Source organism: Panthera onca, chromosome C1 (assembly GCF_046562875.1).
Source record: "Panthera onca isolate mPanOnc1 chromosome C1, mPanOnc1 haplotype 2, whole genome shotgun sequence".
Lineage (NCBI taxonomy): Eukaryota > Metazoa > Chordata > Mammalia > Carnivora > Felidae > Panthera > Panthera onca.
Window position 1 is genome coordinate 23,081,685 of NC_138346.1, and position 19,747 is coordinate 23,101,431.

Consider the following 19,747-nt stretch of genomic DNA (forward strand, 5'->3'; position numbering starts at 1 on the left):
AAAAAAAAAGACACAGGCAAAAAAGGAAGGAAGACAGAAGCAGCAGAAGTATCCATTGTCATAACTAAATTCTGATAAGGGTAAATGGATCCTAATGCAGTATGAATGAAGGAACAAATCAAACATTATGGGAGGCATAATGAAAGGATAACATAAGAAAGCAGCAGTAATCAATACTCCAAATTAAACCAAGTCCATGAGAACAGAAATGGGTGATTATATGGTTAACATTATAAGAGTACCCATCTTTTTTCTACAGTTCCATACACAGCTACAGGATGCTATTCTTTGCAAATAATGGCATGTATAGTTTATTTTATGAAGAACAGTGTGACTTTGTTTTCAACACTCCCAGTTATGACCTGCAGATTCATGTCTATGGCTTCAGTTGACTTTGTAGACATAATCTCACCTATGTCTTTCCCAGAATTTGGAACAGTGCCTGGCAGATAGTAGGCTTACATGAAATACTTGTCAACTACATTGCATAATTTCTAACATTAGACCAACAAAAATACAAGATAAAGAATAGTAAAATTCTTGGATAAAGAAGACATGGCCTGAAATGCTGATCTATTATTACAAGGTGTTTATCAAACTCATTATTTCAAAACATCAACAGAGTGTTGATTTTGTTAATACCAATATGACGCTATGTCTTCTTTTCAATGTTTTTTTTTTTCTTTTGGTGGAAAAGTACATGGTAAAGGATGTTGCATGATGATGAATTTAAACAATTTTTATTTATAGACCTCTTATATTACAAGTGAGAAAAGATACTTCTAGGCTCAATCAGATTTGAGTAAATCATATTTGAATATTGTTCAAAATTCAATTTTAGATAAATATAACTGCGAGTTATCACAAGTACCAACTGTGCAGCTCCATCTACAAGAGTAGCATGCTATTTGTTCTGGGTTGATTTGCACATCTGTTGAACTGCAACTTCTCTTAAGGATTATCCTATTAAAAAGTGCCAGCTTGGCAAATTAAAGATGATTATCTATTCAGTTTTGTATACACCATCTATTAAAAAGAAGACAAAGTCTTGGGCTATATGACTTTAGGTCATGAAGTGTGTGTAGATTGAAAATTTTAACTGTTTAATTTTAAATCTGATAACTATTATATGCTATTAAATTAACACATTCCTCATGATACTATAACTTCGTACCTCTGAAAAATTCAAAGGTCTAATTATGCTTCATTTCTTTATACAAATACATTTTTCTTGACTAATATATGCATAAAATGTCATTAGTCATACTTTAAAATGATCTATGCTAGCACATACATGTAATTTTTATTACATCTGCAAACATATAAGTATAGGTATTTATATGCATTGGGATATATTACTGCCTAGATGATATTAAGATACACTTATTCATGCAACTAATTTCTCATACTTGCTACACGGATACAAATCTTTTTGATTTCTTAAATGTGTTGAAAATAATTTGGCATTAGCACATTAACTATAATATGTATATAACTACTGTAAATGCATTTGAAAAAAAACGTTTCTTACATTAATACTACAAAACAAATCTTCATTAAATATGATGACACTAATTTAGCATTTGTCATTATTTGGACATTTGCCAGATTTAAATTGTTTGTATATAATCGTATATAATTACATATGTAAGCTTTGTAACAATTTCCAAGGACACATAATGAAATCATTTCCAAATGCCTTTTTGACATGCTGATAATGTTACATTTATACTTCTATGTAGTACAACTACAACCAGAGAGCTAAACAATAATTATTAAAATACTTACTTAAAAAATATTGCAGAAAATTAAGAAATTAACAACACATATGTGATTTCTTTGTATTACCCAGGCAATTGCAATTGCTGATTATACTTGTATAATGCTGCAATTTGTAAGATTAATAAGTTATGTCTTGGTCTGATTTAACCAGAAAGAGACAGATTCTTACTATCTTATATAGTCCTATAAGAAGAGTTTGATCAAGCCATAATTTATTAAAATGTTGGGACTTATGTTTTTTTTTTTGGCCAAAATTCTTGTTGGTTCAGAGACTGAATGTGTTGTTGGGTGTGCAAGAATAAAAGTTTTGTATTGCTGAACAATACTATTATCGTTTAAATGTGAGGCCCAATTTTTAAATAAACTTGATGTTTATAATAGAGTGTATCTCCTTTTTGGATCAAGGGAGAGTGAAGTGTTTCACTTACATTTTGATATTTTATTTTCAAGTTGTAAGTAATATAAAAAGCATTTAAGTTTTATTTTAGAATATATTTTTACCTCAGAACACCATGTCCTAATGAACACAGGGAGATACAATGTGAAACTCAGGTTGTAAACCTAGTTGATTAAGTCACCTATCCAAAACTTTCATTTTAGAGATAATAAAGTTGAGGTCAACAAAGATTAAGTGTCCTGTTCAATTTCATGTTACAAATCATAGATGAATATAACTTTTTAGAGCCTCATCTTGGGTTGGGCTTGACTCAAATGGTCTTTTCTGATTTATAAGATGGCAATAATTTCTAGACTTTTCTAAAAATCAATCCTAATTCAAGTATCTGTGAGTACTGGTGATATGAAAGCATTATTTTTTAAACTATGAACACAATTCCATAAGGGAGTCTTCATAATTTGTGCAATGATGTTGTCATTAGATTAAGAATACAACCTTCCAAACATAATATCTGAAAGAAAAAGACTTTGTAACATGTATAAATTCTACTATACTTTGAAAAAGCCACTAAGTTTTATTTATATTAATCTTTCATAATTTATGTAATTCAAATGCTAATTTTATCTTAGAATTTATGATCCATTTTGGGGATGATAATCTAGTACTTAGCAACTGCTATGGCATTGCCATCAGCTGGTCAGAATGGATGGTAGACTAATCAGAACAGTTCATGACTATAACACTTTGTACAACTATGAATGTTCTCCCTGAATAAATGTATCTTTGGTCAAGATGACTTTAATTAGAGTTTTCAAGGAATTCCCACTATTATCAGCATGTTATTTTCCATACTTGCTCTAGGGTAAATAAAATTGCTTCTAACATAGGACATTGGATGAAAAAAAACAAAGAGAAAAAATAGGTTGTTTTTTTCTGCAGATGAACTGTAACCAGTCTCTATGAATCTCTAAAATTTTTATTTACAATCTCCTAGAGCTAAAAATTAAATGAAATGAAATTCAGGCTCTCACAGGACTGTACCAACATGTGTAGTTATTAATATGCATGCTTAATTAAAGCTCTCAAAACCCTTTAAAATGGGAGAAATGGAACCAAACTCAGAGTGTTGTGATGGTTAAAAGAGAAAGCACCTTGTTCAGTTCCTACAGCATACTATGCTTCATTCCAGGCATTAATCATACACTTGGGTCTCAAGGGATATACACAATCTGATTTCCTTCAGTTCTTCCAGTTCCTTTTTCCTTCAGAGAAGCCCATATTCTACTTATGCGCAAAATAGGTTTGTATACACAACAGAGCCACGCAAACAGGGAAGGAAATAATGGGATTATAAATAATTGAGTAGAGTCATCTGGTCACTTCTTCTCTCATAGTTTATCCTCTTTCCTTGTGGCTTTCCTTCTGCGGGAAATTGACATGGTAGAATGGGCTTCCTCTTAGGAAGAGCAACTTAGGTTAACTTATGCCTTAGAGATTAAGTTAGCTTGGTTTCTTCCATTCTTATTTCAGTTTTTAATCAGTCCAGGATTTAAATAAATGGCAGAAAGAGAGGCCCTGCAAGTGCTCACATAATCCAGCCCTGCCTGATTACTCCGAAAAGAGTTAATATTGAAGTGTGGGGTTGGAGTTCTGAATCCCATTAGGAAGATACAGGCACCTAAAATACTCTCTTGTGCATAAGACACATCAGAAACCTGGCAGATTATTAGGTTATTAACACTAGGTTATTTTTTTGGGGAGATTCCCTTTGTTGTTGTTGTTTCTTTCAGAGACCACAAATTGACAACTGGTGACAAGATTCTATGTCTTAGTCAGCTTTGAGCCAAACACTGCCAAGTGGTCATTAGTGGAATTATTTCACTGTCCATAGCAAATGAATCATTTCTCTAACAATATCGTATATCAGTATGAAACCAAATACTGTTAGTAAAGTGAGAGGCAGAATAATATAAAGTTTAAGTTTTAGTTCCTGGAATCAGACCTGCCAGATTTGAAATCTGACTCTATTTGATCAGCTAGGTGTCACTGGGCTTGTTCTTAACTTCTTTATGTCCCAGCTTCCTCACCTGGAAAAAAAAGTGGCAGCTACAACAATTTCATTGAATTTAGAGAAGACTAAACAGGTCTTTAGACTCTAGAAGACTAAACAGGTGAGCCAACTCAGGTGGTTCAAAAACATTGGTGAAGGGACTTGATCTGGAGGTGTGGGCTTATCTTGCCTCACAACTGAGGTGATACCCTTCTAAGCACTCTACTAAGGCAGTTTTCTCTGTAAAGGGCCGTATATTAAATATTTTAGGCTTCCTAGGCCATATGGTCTCTGTTGCAAATACTCAACTCTGCTCTTATAGTGTGAAATCAGCCTTAGAAAATATGTAACTAAATGGCTGTGGCTGTGTTCCATTAAAACTATATATAAATACAGGCCAAGCTGGCCCATGAACAGTAGTTTGCCAATCTCTGCTCTACCTAGTGTTCTTCTGAACTTCAAGGTTTTTCCAATCTGATTGGTGGATATACAACTATTCTTAGGCTGGGTGATCTCTGTATTTTTCCTGTTCAGTGTTCAGAGAGATTTTCACTTAGTCTGTCAAGTATTGATCCTTATTTAGCTAAAGACAGGAGGGGATCTTCTGCAAATCTCGAAGACCCTTCTTTCTGTGCTGCAGATTCTAACTGGTGTGGTCTCCCTGGACTGCCCACTCTTTCTCCTCATTTCTGAAAGACTGCCAGTTTTCTCTTTGGTTTCCATCTGTCCTTGAGTATTCTACGGCAGGCATAGGGCTCATCTCATTTACTTTCCATCTCTCAGGTGTTCTTGTCTTTCATTGCCCAGTATTCCATGTCTGAAAACCAGTTTCATATATTTTGTTTTTTCTTAGTTGTTTCAGGTGGTATGGTAAATCTGGTCTTGTTATTCCATCTTGGCTGGAAGTGGAAGTCTCAATAGGTTTTTAATATTTTACATACAAGGAAACTGAGGCTCAGAAATATTTAGAAATTTCACCAAGACCATTTGGCTAGAAAGGAGTGGAGACAAAATTCAAAACCAGGGCTTCTAACTTCTAAGTGAGTGCTTTCTCCACTAGGCTACACTGCTTCCATAAAAAGAAATTAACCACAATCTGTCTTTTAAATACAAAACAATGAACTGTAGCTTTTATGGAAAGAAACCGATAAATCCAATGTGAAACAAAGATTTTGGGGGTTATTTTATTATGTTTGAATAATTTCAGAGGGATCTCATGCTTTTTATGTTTTCCAATGGGGTCATTTTTTCTATTTTAGCATTTATTTGTGGTTCTGCTTATGGAGAATATTAGGATTGCCTCCAAATGAGGAGAAGTCTTGCCCATTTTGATGATCTGATACTGATAAGCTTCCTACTGGAAAGTCCCCAGCTGGCTTAAACTTCAGCTCCTGCTTTTTCTAGGGATGTGACTCTTTTGCAAATATACCAGAATTATCTTTTACAAAGGAGGGACAAATATTGCTACACTACATAAAAACATGATGAAATGAGAGATGTGGACAAGTTTATGTATAAACTCTTACAGTTAGTTTTTATTACTTTCACTATGCAAATTCATTTAACATTTTCTGAAATAGTAATAAATTTTTTATGGTAAAATATATGGCATTTGAATGTGCCAAGTGAGAGAGATTATTTAGATAGTGAATATTCACAAAAATATGTAGCATTATATTACCAGGATGCTCTCAGTTTAATGAGAAAGGAACACTTATCCCTTTACAAATACTAATACGCATATAATACGTAGGTATATATACACAGATAATCTGTGCATATCACAAGCAATGTATTTGCAAGTAAAACATTAAGTAAATAATACTATACCACATATAACTCCTCTTTTAAATGTGTGAGAAACTAGTTTTCTACAACAACAGAGAAGCTAAATTCTAGATGATGATTCATGCACCTTTAAATCTTTTTATTTTAATTATATATATAATATTTTATATAACTTCACTTCTTAAACATTTAGTTATTTTTAATATTACATGAAAAGGAGGTTTTGACCCTTGTTTCTTTTAAAATTTATTTATTAGTGTTTATACTTTGACTAGAAATCACCTATAGTAGCACACAGCCTTGAGCATCTTACTTGCACACTGATATATTCATACGTTTTTCTCACCCCTAATATGAATGGGATGACTTATAAGATCCCTTCCAGCTAAGATGAAACATGGTAGGTGACTGTACTAGGATTTCCTCATTATAGACTATACATCATCCCTTTGAAACACATTAGAACATTGTAAGATAATTATTTCTTCCATTATTTCTATGAGGACACTACATTCAAGGAATTTAAATTTACTTAATGCCTAAAAAGTGGTGAAGAACTAAGGATCTGAATTATAGTCTATGCTCTTTTCCTACATGATTGGTTTTCAAAATTTTTACCAATGATATATTTTTAAAATGATACACTAGGAGGAATCTCAGTTTCAAAACAGATCAAGAACTATTTAATTATATATATTTATACATACTTTTATAAATTCAAAATGAAAATATTTACTTATGAGGTTAATAAATAATGAGGCAATTTTGATATGCCTAAAAATTTGAAATCAAACATTATGGACAACAGTTTCAGCCTTTCAATGACCTCTAATCCCATTTATTTCTATACTATGTTGGATTTGCAGTGACAAGAAATTCCTTATTTATAAAGATAAGTCATTGTATTTGGGAACATCTTTTTAAACAGCACACCTCATAATCTCAAGATGCTCTTCAATTAAACTGATCCAGAGACAAGAAATATGATTTGAAATTTTTGTTTATATGATGATTATTTAGAATATCTAACAACTAAATATCTTAGAATGTTATCGATATTTCTACATTTATTATGACATTACATGTATGTTTTCAATATCTTTTCCTTAAGTCCAGGGACATAGCTTAGATAGAGGCAAGAGCCTGTCTCACACTAGTTGAGTCCTAAACATATATAACTGCATGATTTAATTCTGTCACATAATTTTGACCTAAAAACTCGATTTGGCACAACTTAACTAATGTGAACCCTATGTTTATTGTTTTCAATAGTCTCAATATCCTCTTTTTATCTTTTTGTGGAAAATAATTATCAAAAATGCTTTTATTTGCTAACTGCTAGGCATAATAAGTCAAATTAATGTATATTGTGAGCTTATTAAGTTACATTTGATTTTATCCTCATAGTCCAAATATTTTCACGATATACGTTTATTATACTTTTAATTTAAATAATCTTTTCCTGAATAGATCCATATTAGAAGATATCCATGTGTCCCTGTCCTTATTTTGATTTGTTTTGCTCTTGACTTTACTCTGCTTTCCTCTCTTGATATGAACATAATTTCTGTTTTACTTTGTGATTTTCACCTCTCTGTTCAGAGCCTCATTAGACTGAGAGCTTTGTTTGTTCTCCCCAGTTCTTTCATTTTTTGATATATTTTAACCTTTTTAAATGAAGAATCACTGAAGACTTCTCTTCTACAGAAGCACAAATATCCCATTATTCAATGAGAAAAAGGCTTATGATGCTAATTTCTCAAACACAGAGAACTAAAATTAATTATAGTATGTTCCTTGAAGAAATGGTCAAAGGGATGGGAAGGTCAGGTTGAAAATATATTCCTTCAAACTGATGAAGTGTTTTCATTAACAGGGTCCCTACTTTACACTTTTTTGTCTTTTATGTTTCTCATTGTATTGCCCTTGATTCTTATGCTTTTCTTAATTTTAGTTTATAATCAAGAGTATAGCAATCATGGAGAGAAAAACTAGGTTTGTTGTAGCAAGCACTTTAAGATGATATTGACTTGTAAGAAAGTAAGACAGGTACTGACGTTTATTTAAATCAGTTCTGCATGACTATGCATAGAAAAGAGATTTGAGTTGATGACAAGGACAGTAGAAAACAAATAGAAACATATTTAACATTGACAATAAAATCCATATCTCTTATTAGTTGTGTAGCATTTCAAAATACCCTTTACCTTCTATTATTAGCAAATACAGCTAAAAGATTTGAGATTTCAGAATTCAAAATTCAAGGACATGAATCCTTAGATTCTTGCTTGAAACAATAAAAAGTTGTTTAAGGATATAAAAATGTTTATTAAAACTAAGTTAAAGTTCCTTTAGACCTATGATGTCAATGCAGACTCTGTATAGTGAAAAATACAATTTGAAATCTTAGTAGGCCTTCACATTATAAAATAAAATTCTCATAGTTGGGATGTTTTACTCTAAACAATGTTTTCTTTTTTAAATTAAATGGCTTAATGTCAAGAACATTACTAAAAACATTTTTAAAAAACATTGTTAATATGGTTCATATGCCAATCTGTAATGGGAACACAATCTAAAGTTTGTTAAGACAAACTTACTGAATTCTAAGATTTAGATATGTAATGGCAATATCATAAAACCAGTCTTATGAAACACACAATTGTCTTATGGCTCTAGGTTGCTTCTAGTATCTACATACTTTCTGGACTACAGAATTAGTATGCACTATTTTAAAATAAAACATTATTATTTCCCATACATATTCTATCTTTATTTCTTCTCTAAAATTACCATCTCTATAACTGTGATCTACTACAAATAAATATCAAAGATTTTAAAAACTCACAAAATTTTAAAAAGCTTAAAACATGTATCATACTAGCAGAGGAATGTTATGTTATCTAATAATAGATACACATTATTTAGTATAAGCTATCATTAAAGATACAAATGAAACTATAATTTTAATCTTTTAAATAGATAACTGGAAATATTGTGTGATTTTTAACATTAGTTGATACACGATTCATCAGCAGCAAGTGTAAAATATTTTATCTGAATGACAGTGTTTGTATTATTGCAGAAAAAATGCTGAACACAATCAAATAATAATATTACAATTATTATCATTTATAATATGTATTGTCACACATAAATGCAACAATAAAACACATGTACATTTCAAATTAATTATAACATTAAGAGAATATAGGGTAATTTATTAATTATAAGACAGAAATATTCCATTAAACATGTTTTAAATTCAGTTTTGCTAAACTTTTGTTCTTCTCTATGCTTAGCCATTTTACCTTCAAAAAACCCAATTACTTACCTTGGATGGTGATTCTAAAGGATCTGGACTCCAAATTTTTCATGACACTGTTAGGAACTTCTGTTATCTATATTAGTACATACTTATCTCCTCTATTATTTCTTCCTTTATATTTATGATAAATACAATACTTTTATGATGTTATATGATAATACACATAAAATATATTCTCATACAATATTAAGAACAAAAATTTACATAAGAGGAAACATAATAAAAGTCAGGTGGAAACAGAAAATAGTTTCAGAACCAATGCTGAAGTTGTTAGCTTGGTCACAAATGGTAAACAAAAAAGATCCTACCTGATGAATCAAAGTTCACCTCATTGCCAGGACTTGGACCTACATCAATGGATACAATTGGTAAGAGCTTCCGAAAGTCCCACAGTTTTATTACTCCACAGGCATCACAGGATGCTATCATATGACCCTTTAAAGTAAAAAAAAAAAAAGAGAGAGAGAGAGAAATGTACATACATACATATATATATTACACACACACACATACACGCGCACACACACACACACACACGCCCACACACATATATATAGTAACAATCAAAAAAGGAAGATTGTCTTATTTTTCTAAGTTTATATATTTTTAGAGAGAGGGGAGAGAGAATCCGAAGCTGCCTCCACAGAGCTTGATGCAGGGCTTGAATTCATAAACAGTGAGATCATGACATGAGCCAAAATCAAGAGTAGGGCACTTAACCAACTGAGCCACCCAGTAGCCCCAACATTTGTGTTATAATTTTATTAAATCCATAAGGATACACACCTCTAAACTAAAAAGTGTTCATTATATTTTTGTATTAAATATAATAAAATTTTAATAAAAAAATTTAAATATATAAATTCCCACAGTAAATTTTGGAATATGATTTTTCAGGAAATCATTTTGATTATTTAATTATATTAATTAAATAAATGTCATGTATATGGTATGTGCTATCTACACATAAAAACTATATATATGAGAATATTGCACTAAAAGTGCACCTCAGTCTATATGCTTGCAATTAGTTAGCATTGATGATTTATACTTCAGATAGGGTAAAAATAAAAACAGAGATAGAAAACTAATAGAAACAAGGAAAGAAGGGTTTTTATCATGGTGCGTAGAAGCATTGGGACCAGGTGAAATTGATGGCAAGGAAGCAGTACATATTGTGATCTCTGAGACAAAATTATTAGAAACACTTGGGGCTATTTTGGTAACATAAATGGGATAAGGAAGAAAATAACTGGATAAAGGGGATGGAAAACAAAAGGCAGGGTGAATGGATCCAAGTGTAATGGAAATAGGAGTGGATATTTTCCCAGCACAGAAGTACCAGCTAGGATACATCAGTTTGAAGTTCAAGGTCTGTCTACACCCTTTCTCAAGAGATGTTTATTGAGCATACACTTCATGTCAGATACTGGGATATAGTGATGAGTAACAGGGGTCTTTGCTGTCCAGCAGTTCGTAACCTTTACTCATTCTCATCATAGCATCATTTAATTTTGGTATCCAGTGACCAATTGAAAAGAACCCAGATTATGGGCCATATCAGCCTCATACATAATGTTTATGATAAGTGATTATACTTTATACTATTTTGAATTTGATATATACTTTCCCTTTCAGCTCCAGATTCTCTTTTTTTTTTTTTTTTTTTTTTTAAGAGAGAGAGAATCTTAAACAGACTCCATGCTCAGTGTGGAGCCCCACCCAGGGCTTGATCCCACAACCTTGGGATCATGATCTGAGCCGAAATCAGGAACCAGATGGTCAACCTACTGAGCTACCCAGGCACCCCTCTAGCTTAGTTATTTTTAATGTCAAGTCAAAAATCATTTTCTCACCTTTTTCCTTAATATTCTAAAATGTTAAAGATAATAACTTGAGTATTGTACAATTCTCCTTACCATTTTGAACTAGTTCACACCATTGTTTTTCTCATTTATTCTTGATTTTTATCTTTTCTGGGGGAAAAAATGTACATCTTGTATGACAGTCCAAATGGAATCTTTGTTTTTCCCTAAACATACCAGCAACGTAACAAATGCCATCAGTTTTAAAATTCTATGACTGTTGTCACTAGCAAAGCAATACAACTTTGTCCCCAGCCTAATAAATGGGATATTTAATCTTTTTTATGACTTAAAAGGAACATGGAGAACTTGGAATGTTTTCAAATATGTAAACATATTTTGTAGGAATTGTGAACAATCAGTGAATTTAATTTTCAGAAAAGATTAGTTCTCAGAATTAGCAGGGAATATTAATGCTAGAAATTAGAAAGAACCCTTTCCAGATATAAGGGTTTTCAAATATCTTTCAGAGGTGACAGAATGAAATCTTTTTTTCAACTGTGAGAACAGAATAGATAAATTTTAATCATAATTTAATTTGGAGGCACTTCTTACTAATGGCAGGGTAGAGAGTTGTGCTTTTCTTGTCTAGATTGTATGAACTAAAGAAAATCTTAAAGTGTGGTTTGTATCACTAAGTATAAAAATGTGAGGAAATACACTAAAAATAAAAAATTTCCATCATTTTGGGGGATGAAAATGAGAGTTTCAATAGTCTCAGTATTTTTACATTTAACTGTTACTGTTGCCAAATGATTGGTCCTTAACAGTTTGATAATATTAAAATAATGAGTCAATACTTGTTAAACATTTAATGAATCAAGTACTATACTAAAGATTTATTAATAAATAGTACATATTTAAACCATTTTTAGTAATATCATTTAGGCAAATCTCTACATTTCCCAAGGCACTTAGAAGTCAGGATAAAGTATACACTACAGTAAAAAGAAAATGTAATGACTTATTAAGTGACAGAAATAAATTTGTGTTCAGATTTCATAACTAAGGGATTCTGAGAGATTCTTGGTCGCAAAAGAAAAATTTAGCTATAATTCCATTAGCCAGTGAGGCAGACGCAGTGCTTGCCATAATGCCAGGAGCATAGCAGAATTCAAAAAATATTTAATTTTTGGAGCTTACCTAGAAGTTTTATTTTAGTCCAAGTCCTTCACTAGCAGTCTCAAGACAAATATTAGTTCTGGGGTACGTGGATGGCTTAGTTGGTTAAACATCCGACTCCTGATTTTAGCTCCCGCCACGATCTCACATTTTGTGACTTTGAGCCTCGCACAGAGCTCCATTCTGATGGTGCACAGCCTGCTTGGGATTCTCTCTCTCCCCCTCCTCCACACCCTCTCTTTCTTACACATGTGATCTCTCTCTCTCTCAAGAATAAATAAACATTAAAAAAAGATAAATATTAGTTCTAACCTAATGGCTCTGAATCACTTAGATAAAAGGAAGAGATAAAAGATGCAGAGAATCCAGAGCCAAAACTCGGGGATTATCTTTAAGACCTGATGTCCCTCCTCCTCCTATCTCAGGAGAATGAGGCCCATCTGCCAACCTCCTTCTATGATGTAGAAGAATATACTAAAATACCGCCAATCCAAACTGCATAGCGTGTTTTGAGGGAGAAGTGTGAGAAAGGGATTACTTGACAACCTGGGGGACAAAGCAGACATTTTATCCAGAATTTATGTCAGGTAAGAAAACAAAGGGAAGCTATAGTTAGGCACTTAACCTAAACAAAGAAAGATCATGTACATAGAAAAAGTTTTTTGCAGAGAGGTGGAATTGTAGGACAATCTTAAAGAAAGTAAAGACTCAAGGATTTTGTGAACCTTTCTAAAATAGAATTCTGATTGTCATCAGTACCGGTACTGATATTGGAGAGGTTACTCAAAAATACTTCAGATCCAGGGATAAGGCGGTTTTTGTGACACTGAATCCCCAGGACCTAGCATAATTCCTGCAACATGTTTGGCATGTGATCTTGAATAAATCACTGAATGAATGAATATAAAGGGAATAGAGAGCAATCAATGTTGACTGTATGTAATTTAAAAGGATTTTTCCCCCAAATACAGAAATGTTAAATGACCTGAAACTCAGAAAAAAAAAAGTTTCTGTGATCACAGATTCAAATAGTTAAATAAAGCAAGTAGAATTTAGCAAAGTGCACAAAACATGTAGTTGAGGTAAAAGCGAAGAGTCACAACTCCTGACTCCCTGTTAAAGCCTTTCTATCTCCACCTTAAAGATCTTATAGTGAGAAAAGCCGTATAGACATAGTTAATTATAAGTTAGAGTACAGCAACATAAAATCAAACTAGCCTCATCTAGACTGCTGGAAACATCCTGGAGAACATTTAGCATATGTATTGAGGACCACGAGTATTCACACTTTTGAAACTTTTCATACCTCTGAAATTTATTATAAAATTAGAAAAGAATAAGATGAAAATGAAAGTAGCACTATTTATAAGTAATAATTAATATAAAATAATTAATTTAATTAATTAATAATATAATTATAATTATATATAATTATATATTTAATAATATATCATTATAATTAATAATAAATAATTTAATATATAATATATATAATATAAATATATATTTATATATTTAATTTATTTAATTTATTTATTATATAAATATATATAATTTTTTATATATTTCTATATATTTATATATTATATTTATATATTATTTATATATCAATATATATTTGATATCAGTATATATTGATATACTATATATTTTTATATATTTATATATAAATTATATATATTATATAAATTATATATAAATATATTAATTTATTTTATTTAATATATAAATATTATATAAATATATATAATATAAATATAATATAAATATATATTTCATATATAATATATTTAATAATATATATAATTATAATTAATAATAATTAAATAATTTAATTACTAATTGCATAATTAAATAATTAACTAATATAAAATATATTTATAAAATAAATATAAATTAATAAATAAGTAAAATGGAAACAAGTGAAACTTCTAATAATCTAATATGGAAGAAATGAATCTTGAGCTGCTGTGGATCCAGAAAACTGCTAGAGGCAACTTTCATGCAAACGACACCAACAACAGCAAGAAGACAAGCAGACTGCAGTGCTATCTGTCTCCACAGAGGTTCCAAGCATATTTATATATTGTAAAACAAAGAGAGGAAAGGAGAAAACGGGATGCTAATCAAGTCATTTCTAATTTAAATGAATTATTAAAAATTATTTTCATAAACCAATAGTGTTCCTTAATATAAAGATATTTTATAGCTTCATATAACTTTCAAAAACAATTTTCTAAGCTTAGGCATTAACATCATTTGGGGTTAAGAGGCTATTTTTGAGGTAGGGTAAGAAATGTCACACAGTAATAAAATATTCTATATGAAAGCCTGATCTTTATGTTGTATGTCGGGAGGAGATATAGAAAATTTAATGTATTGTGGAAAACACAGTCCAATTTGTCCTCTAGATCTTTACTCTGGTGAATCAGTTAAGCAGTTTCTTGGTTCGACTCACTAGATTTTATATATACTTTTATACCTTTATGTTTCTCATTTTCTTTTGGAAAATCAATTTACACAAAAACAATGACACGTAAGTAAGAAAATATGTTTAGGCCCATAACATTACTTCTTTTCTGCAAAGGTTCTTCAAGGTTGAATAACAGGATATATATATCTGTATCTATATCATCTATATCTATATCATCTATAGCTATCTATATAACTATATATATATACAACTATATATATAAAGTTTCTTGTTTATACAGTATAATAAAAAGTCAAATGAATGATTATATATCAACTGTGCACACATGAGCACGTTGTAAATTCTGTAAGTGAAGGTACTTTGGCTTAGGAGTACATTCCCATGACCTTTAATAGCACATAGTAAATGTTCAATAAATAACTGTAGTATGAAAGAATAAACACCCTGGATGAAATATTATGAAGCCATAATAATAATAATTACAGAAACAATGTAAAACATGAAAAACTTTATGCTCAACTGTGGTTATGTTAATTGAAAATATACAAGAAATATGCATAATTAAGTGAAGATATATATTTATGAAAAGCTACCCTGAGGCGGTGCCTTGGTGGCTCAGTTGGTGAGCATCTGACTCTTGGTTTTGGCTCAGGTCATGGTATCACAATTGGTGGGTCCAAGCCCCACGTCGTGCTCTGTGCTGACAGCAGGGAGCCTGCTTGGGTTTCTCTCTCTCTCTCTCTCTCTCTCTCTCTCTCTCTCTCTGTCTCTCTGTCTCTGCCCCTCTCCTGCTGTCTCTCTCTTTCTCTCAAAAATAAGTAAATTAGAATTAAAAAAATTTTTAAATAAATCAAAAAAAATCTGCCACGTATTTTTTTTTTTTTGAATCTTTATTATTTTAGGACAGTTTTAGGTTTGTAGTGAAATTGAGAGGAGGATACAGAGGTTTTTCCATTTACACTCTCCAACTCACACACATAGCCTCCCCCACTTACAACATCCACTTTCAAAGTGGTACATTTCTTACAACTGAAGAACCTACATTAACACATCATAATCACCCAAAGTTCATAATTTATATTATGGTTCACTCTCTGTGTTGTACATTCTATTGCTCTGGGCAAACACACAATAAAATGTATCCATCATTGTGGTATCATACGAGATATTTTCATTGCCCTAAATACTCTCTGTGCTCATTCAACCCTCCCACACCACTATCCACTCAACCTCTTGCAATCACCAACCTTTATGCTATCTCCAAAACTTTACCTTTCCCAGAATGTCATTTGATGGGAATCATACAGTATTTAGTCTTTTAAGACTGGGTTTTTTCACTTAGTAATATGCATTTAAGTTTCCTCCATGTCTTCTTATGACTTAATAGTTCATTTTTCATAGCTGACTAATATTCCACTATCTGGATGTACCACATTTATTTATCTATTCAACTACTGAAGGACATCTTGGCTGCTCCAAATTTTGGCAATTATGAATAAAGCTGCTATAAACATTTCTGTGCAGGATTTTTTGTAGACATAAGTTTTTATCTCCTTTGGGTAAATATCAAGGAACATCATTGCTGGATAGTATGGTAAGAGTATGTTTACTTTTGTAAGAAACTGTCAAAATGTTTTCCAAAGTGGCTGCACCATTTGGCATTCCTAACAGCATAGAATTAGAGTTCCTGATGCTCCACATCCTCACCAGCATTTGGTTTGTTAAGTGTTCCAGATTTTGGCTACTCTAATTGGTACGTAGTGATCGATCATTTTAATTTGCATCCCCTTCATGAAATAGGATATGGAGCATCCCTACATATGCTTATTTGCCATCTGTATATCTTCTTTTGTGAGGGATCTGTTAAGATTTCTCACCCATTTTTTTAATCAGGTTCATTATTTTCTTATTGCTGAGTTTTAAGAATTCTTTATATACTTTGGAGTCTTTTATCAGATGTTCTTTGCAAATATTTTCTCCCCATATGTGGCTTATCATCTCATTTTATTGACACTGTCTTTCACAGATCAAAAGTTTTTAATCTTAATGAAATCTGGCTTATCAACTAATTCTTTCATGGATCATGCTTTTGGAGTTGTATCTACAAAGGCACTGCCATACCCTAGATCATTAGGGTTTTTTCCTAAGTTATGATTATAGGGGCTTTATAGTTTATCATTTAGGTCTGTGATCCATTTGACTTAATTTTTGTGAAAGGTGTAAAGTCTACGTTCGTTTTTTTTTTTTTTTCATTGTTTTCCAGTTGTACTTGCATCATTTGTTGAAAATATTACCTTTGTCCCATTGTTTTGTCTTTGTTTCTTTGTCAAAGATTGGTTAACTGTATTTCTGGTGGTCTATTTCTGAGCTTCCTATTCTGTTCCATTGATTTATTTGTCTAGTTTTTCACCAAGACTATACTGGCTTGATTACTGTAGCTTTATAGTAAGTCATAAAATCAGCTGTATCAGTCTTCCAACACTGACTGTAGTTCTCTGTTAATATTGTGTTGGCTCTTCTGGGACTTTTGTGTCTTCATATAAACTTTAGAATGCATTTGTTAGTGTACATAAAATAAATTGCTAGGATGGTGATTGGGATGACATTGGATTTATAGATCAAGTTGTGAAGAACTGGAATTTGACAATATTGAGTCTACCTATCTGTGAACGTGGAGCATTTCTCCATTAATTTAGTTATTCTTTGATTTCATTCATCAGAGTTTCATAGTTTTCCTTTTATAGAGCTTGTACATATTTTGTCAGGCATACCTAAGTATTTTTAGAGGTGGTAATATAGATACTATGTTTTAAATTTCAAATTCTGCATTTTCCTTTCAGGTGTATAGGAAAAACATCAACTTTTATGTACCAACCTTATGTCCTGAAACCTTGCTATAATCACTTATTAGTTCCGAAAGTTTTTTTTTTTTTTAAATAAATTCTTAAACAGTCATTTGTGGACAAGGACAATTTTATTTGTTCCTTCTCAAAATGTATAAACTTTATTTCTTTTTTCTTATCTTATTTCATTATCTAGAACTTCCACTACAATGTTGAAAAGGAATAGTAAGAGGGGACATCCTTGCTTTGTACCTGATCTTAGTGGGAAAGTTTTGAGTTTCTCACCATTAAGAATGATGTTAGCTGTTTTTTTTAATATATATTCTCTATCAAGTTAAGTAATTTCCACAATACTCCCAGTTTATTGAGAGTTTTTTTTTTTTTTTTACCATAAACAAGTGTTATTCCTGCATCTACTGATATAATCATGTGATTTTTTTTCTTTACTGTGTTGATGTGTTGAACTACATTACTTGATTTCTGAATGTTGAACCAACCTTGCATAACTGGAACATATCATACTTGGTTATGGTGTATTTTTATATACTGTTGTATTCAATTTTCTATTATTTTGTTGAGGATTTTAGTACCTATATTCATGAAAGTCATTAATATGTAGTTTTCTTGTAATATCTCTGTTTTGTTTTGGTAATCAGGTAATGTTGACTTCATATAATGAGTTAGGAAGTATTCCTTCAGTTTCTATTCTCTGAAAGAGATAGTAGAAAATTGATACAATTTCTTCTATGAGAAACAAATTTGCTTTTCTTTCTTCTCCTTCTGCCTTTCCCATTATACATATGTTTCATCTTTCTTTATGTTTTAATTTTTTCTTTCAAGCTTTTATTTAAAATCTAATTAGTAAACATATAGTGCAATATGGGTTTCAGGAGTAGAATTTAGTGATTCATCATTTACATATAACACCCAGTGCTCATCACAGCAGTGCTCTCATTAATACCCATCACCCATTTGGCCCCTCCTCTGCCCACCTCCCCCTCCATCAACACTGTTTGTTCTCTATAGTTAAGAGTCTCTTATGGTTTGCCTCCCTCTTTCTTTTGTTTTTCCACCACTTTCCTTATGTTCATCTGACTTGTTTCTTAAATTCCACAGGTAAGTGAAACCATATGGTATTTGTCTTTCTCTGACTGACTTGCTTTGCTTAGCCTAATACACTCTAGCTCCATCCACATCATTACAAATGGCAATATTTCATTCTTTTTGGTGGCTGAGTAATAATCCATTGTGTGTGTGTGTGTGTGTGTGTGTGTGTGCGTGTGTATTTATATATATCACATGTTTTTTATCCATTCATCCATTCAATGGGCATTTGGGCTCTTTCCATAATTCGTATTGTTGATAATGCTGCTATAAACATCAGGGTGCATGTACCCCTTCAAATCAGTTTTTCTGTATCATTTGGTAATTATCTAATATTGCAATTGGTGGATTATAGGGTATATCATAGGATCTAATAAAAATTAATACTAATTGAGTAATACCATGAACCATTCAGGGTCCCAAGCATTTGTATTGATATACACATATATACAAATATCAAGTAATCTTTAAAAAGCAAAGCAAAACAAAATATCACTGTGGAAAAGGCTATTATCATCCTCATTTCATGGCTGAGGAAATTGAGCCAAAGGAAAGTTATTTAACTTTCCCATTGCTTATGTGGTTAAAAGAGGAAGAGTCAAGATTTGCACATGTTTGGCTCTAGAATCTGTGCTAACCACTAAGCTATATTATATCTCAAAGACAGAGTTAAGGTAAAAAAAAATGAAGTATATGGTTTCAAAGAATTATACAGATATTATTTCAAAGAATAAAAATAATTCTCAGTGTAGAAAAATTAAACAGAAACACAAACTAGAGACAAGGAATGAAACCATAGGCCTCTGGGCTCTGGGTTTAGAAGCAGGTCCTAGTTTTTCAGCTTCCACAGGGTCACAGAAACTAAAAGTTTCTGTGGAAGTTAAAAGCCAACTTATTTGCTAAAATCATGAGTAATAAAATTTTTACTGATAGTATGAAGCTGACAAAAGTTGCTGGCTAATGCTATTTGAAACTATAATTATATGAAGCTATATAATTAGGGAATCTACAGTTTTTACAGTCTTACAACCTGG

The 19,747-nt window shown here is 31.5% G+C and overlaps 1 protein-coding gene across 2 annotated transcripts in view; it reads right to left on the reverse strand.

The window, feature by feature from the left end:
• SPAG16 (sperm associated antigen 16) overlaps positions 1 to 19,747 on the reverse strand; it is a 1,016,466-nt gene that overhangs the window by 245,138 nt on the left and 751,581 nt on the right. For both annotated transcript variants that reach the window (XM_078450902.2, XM_078450901.2), the window contains one exon: positions 9,654 to 9,780. In XM_078450902.2, coding sequence (XP_078307028.2) covers positions 9,654 to 9,780 — 127 coding nt within the window. The remainder of the gene's footprint in view (positions 1 to 9,653; positions 9,781 to 19,747) is intronic.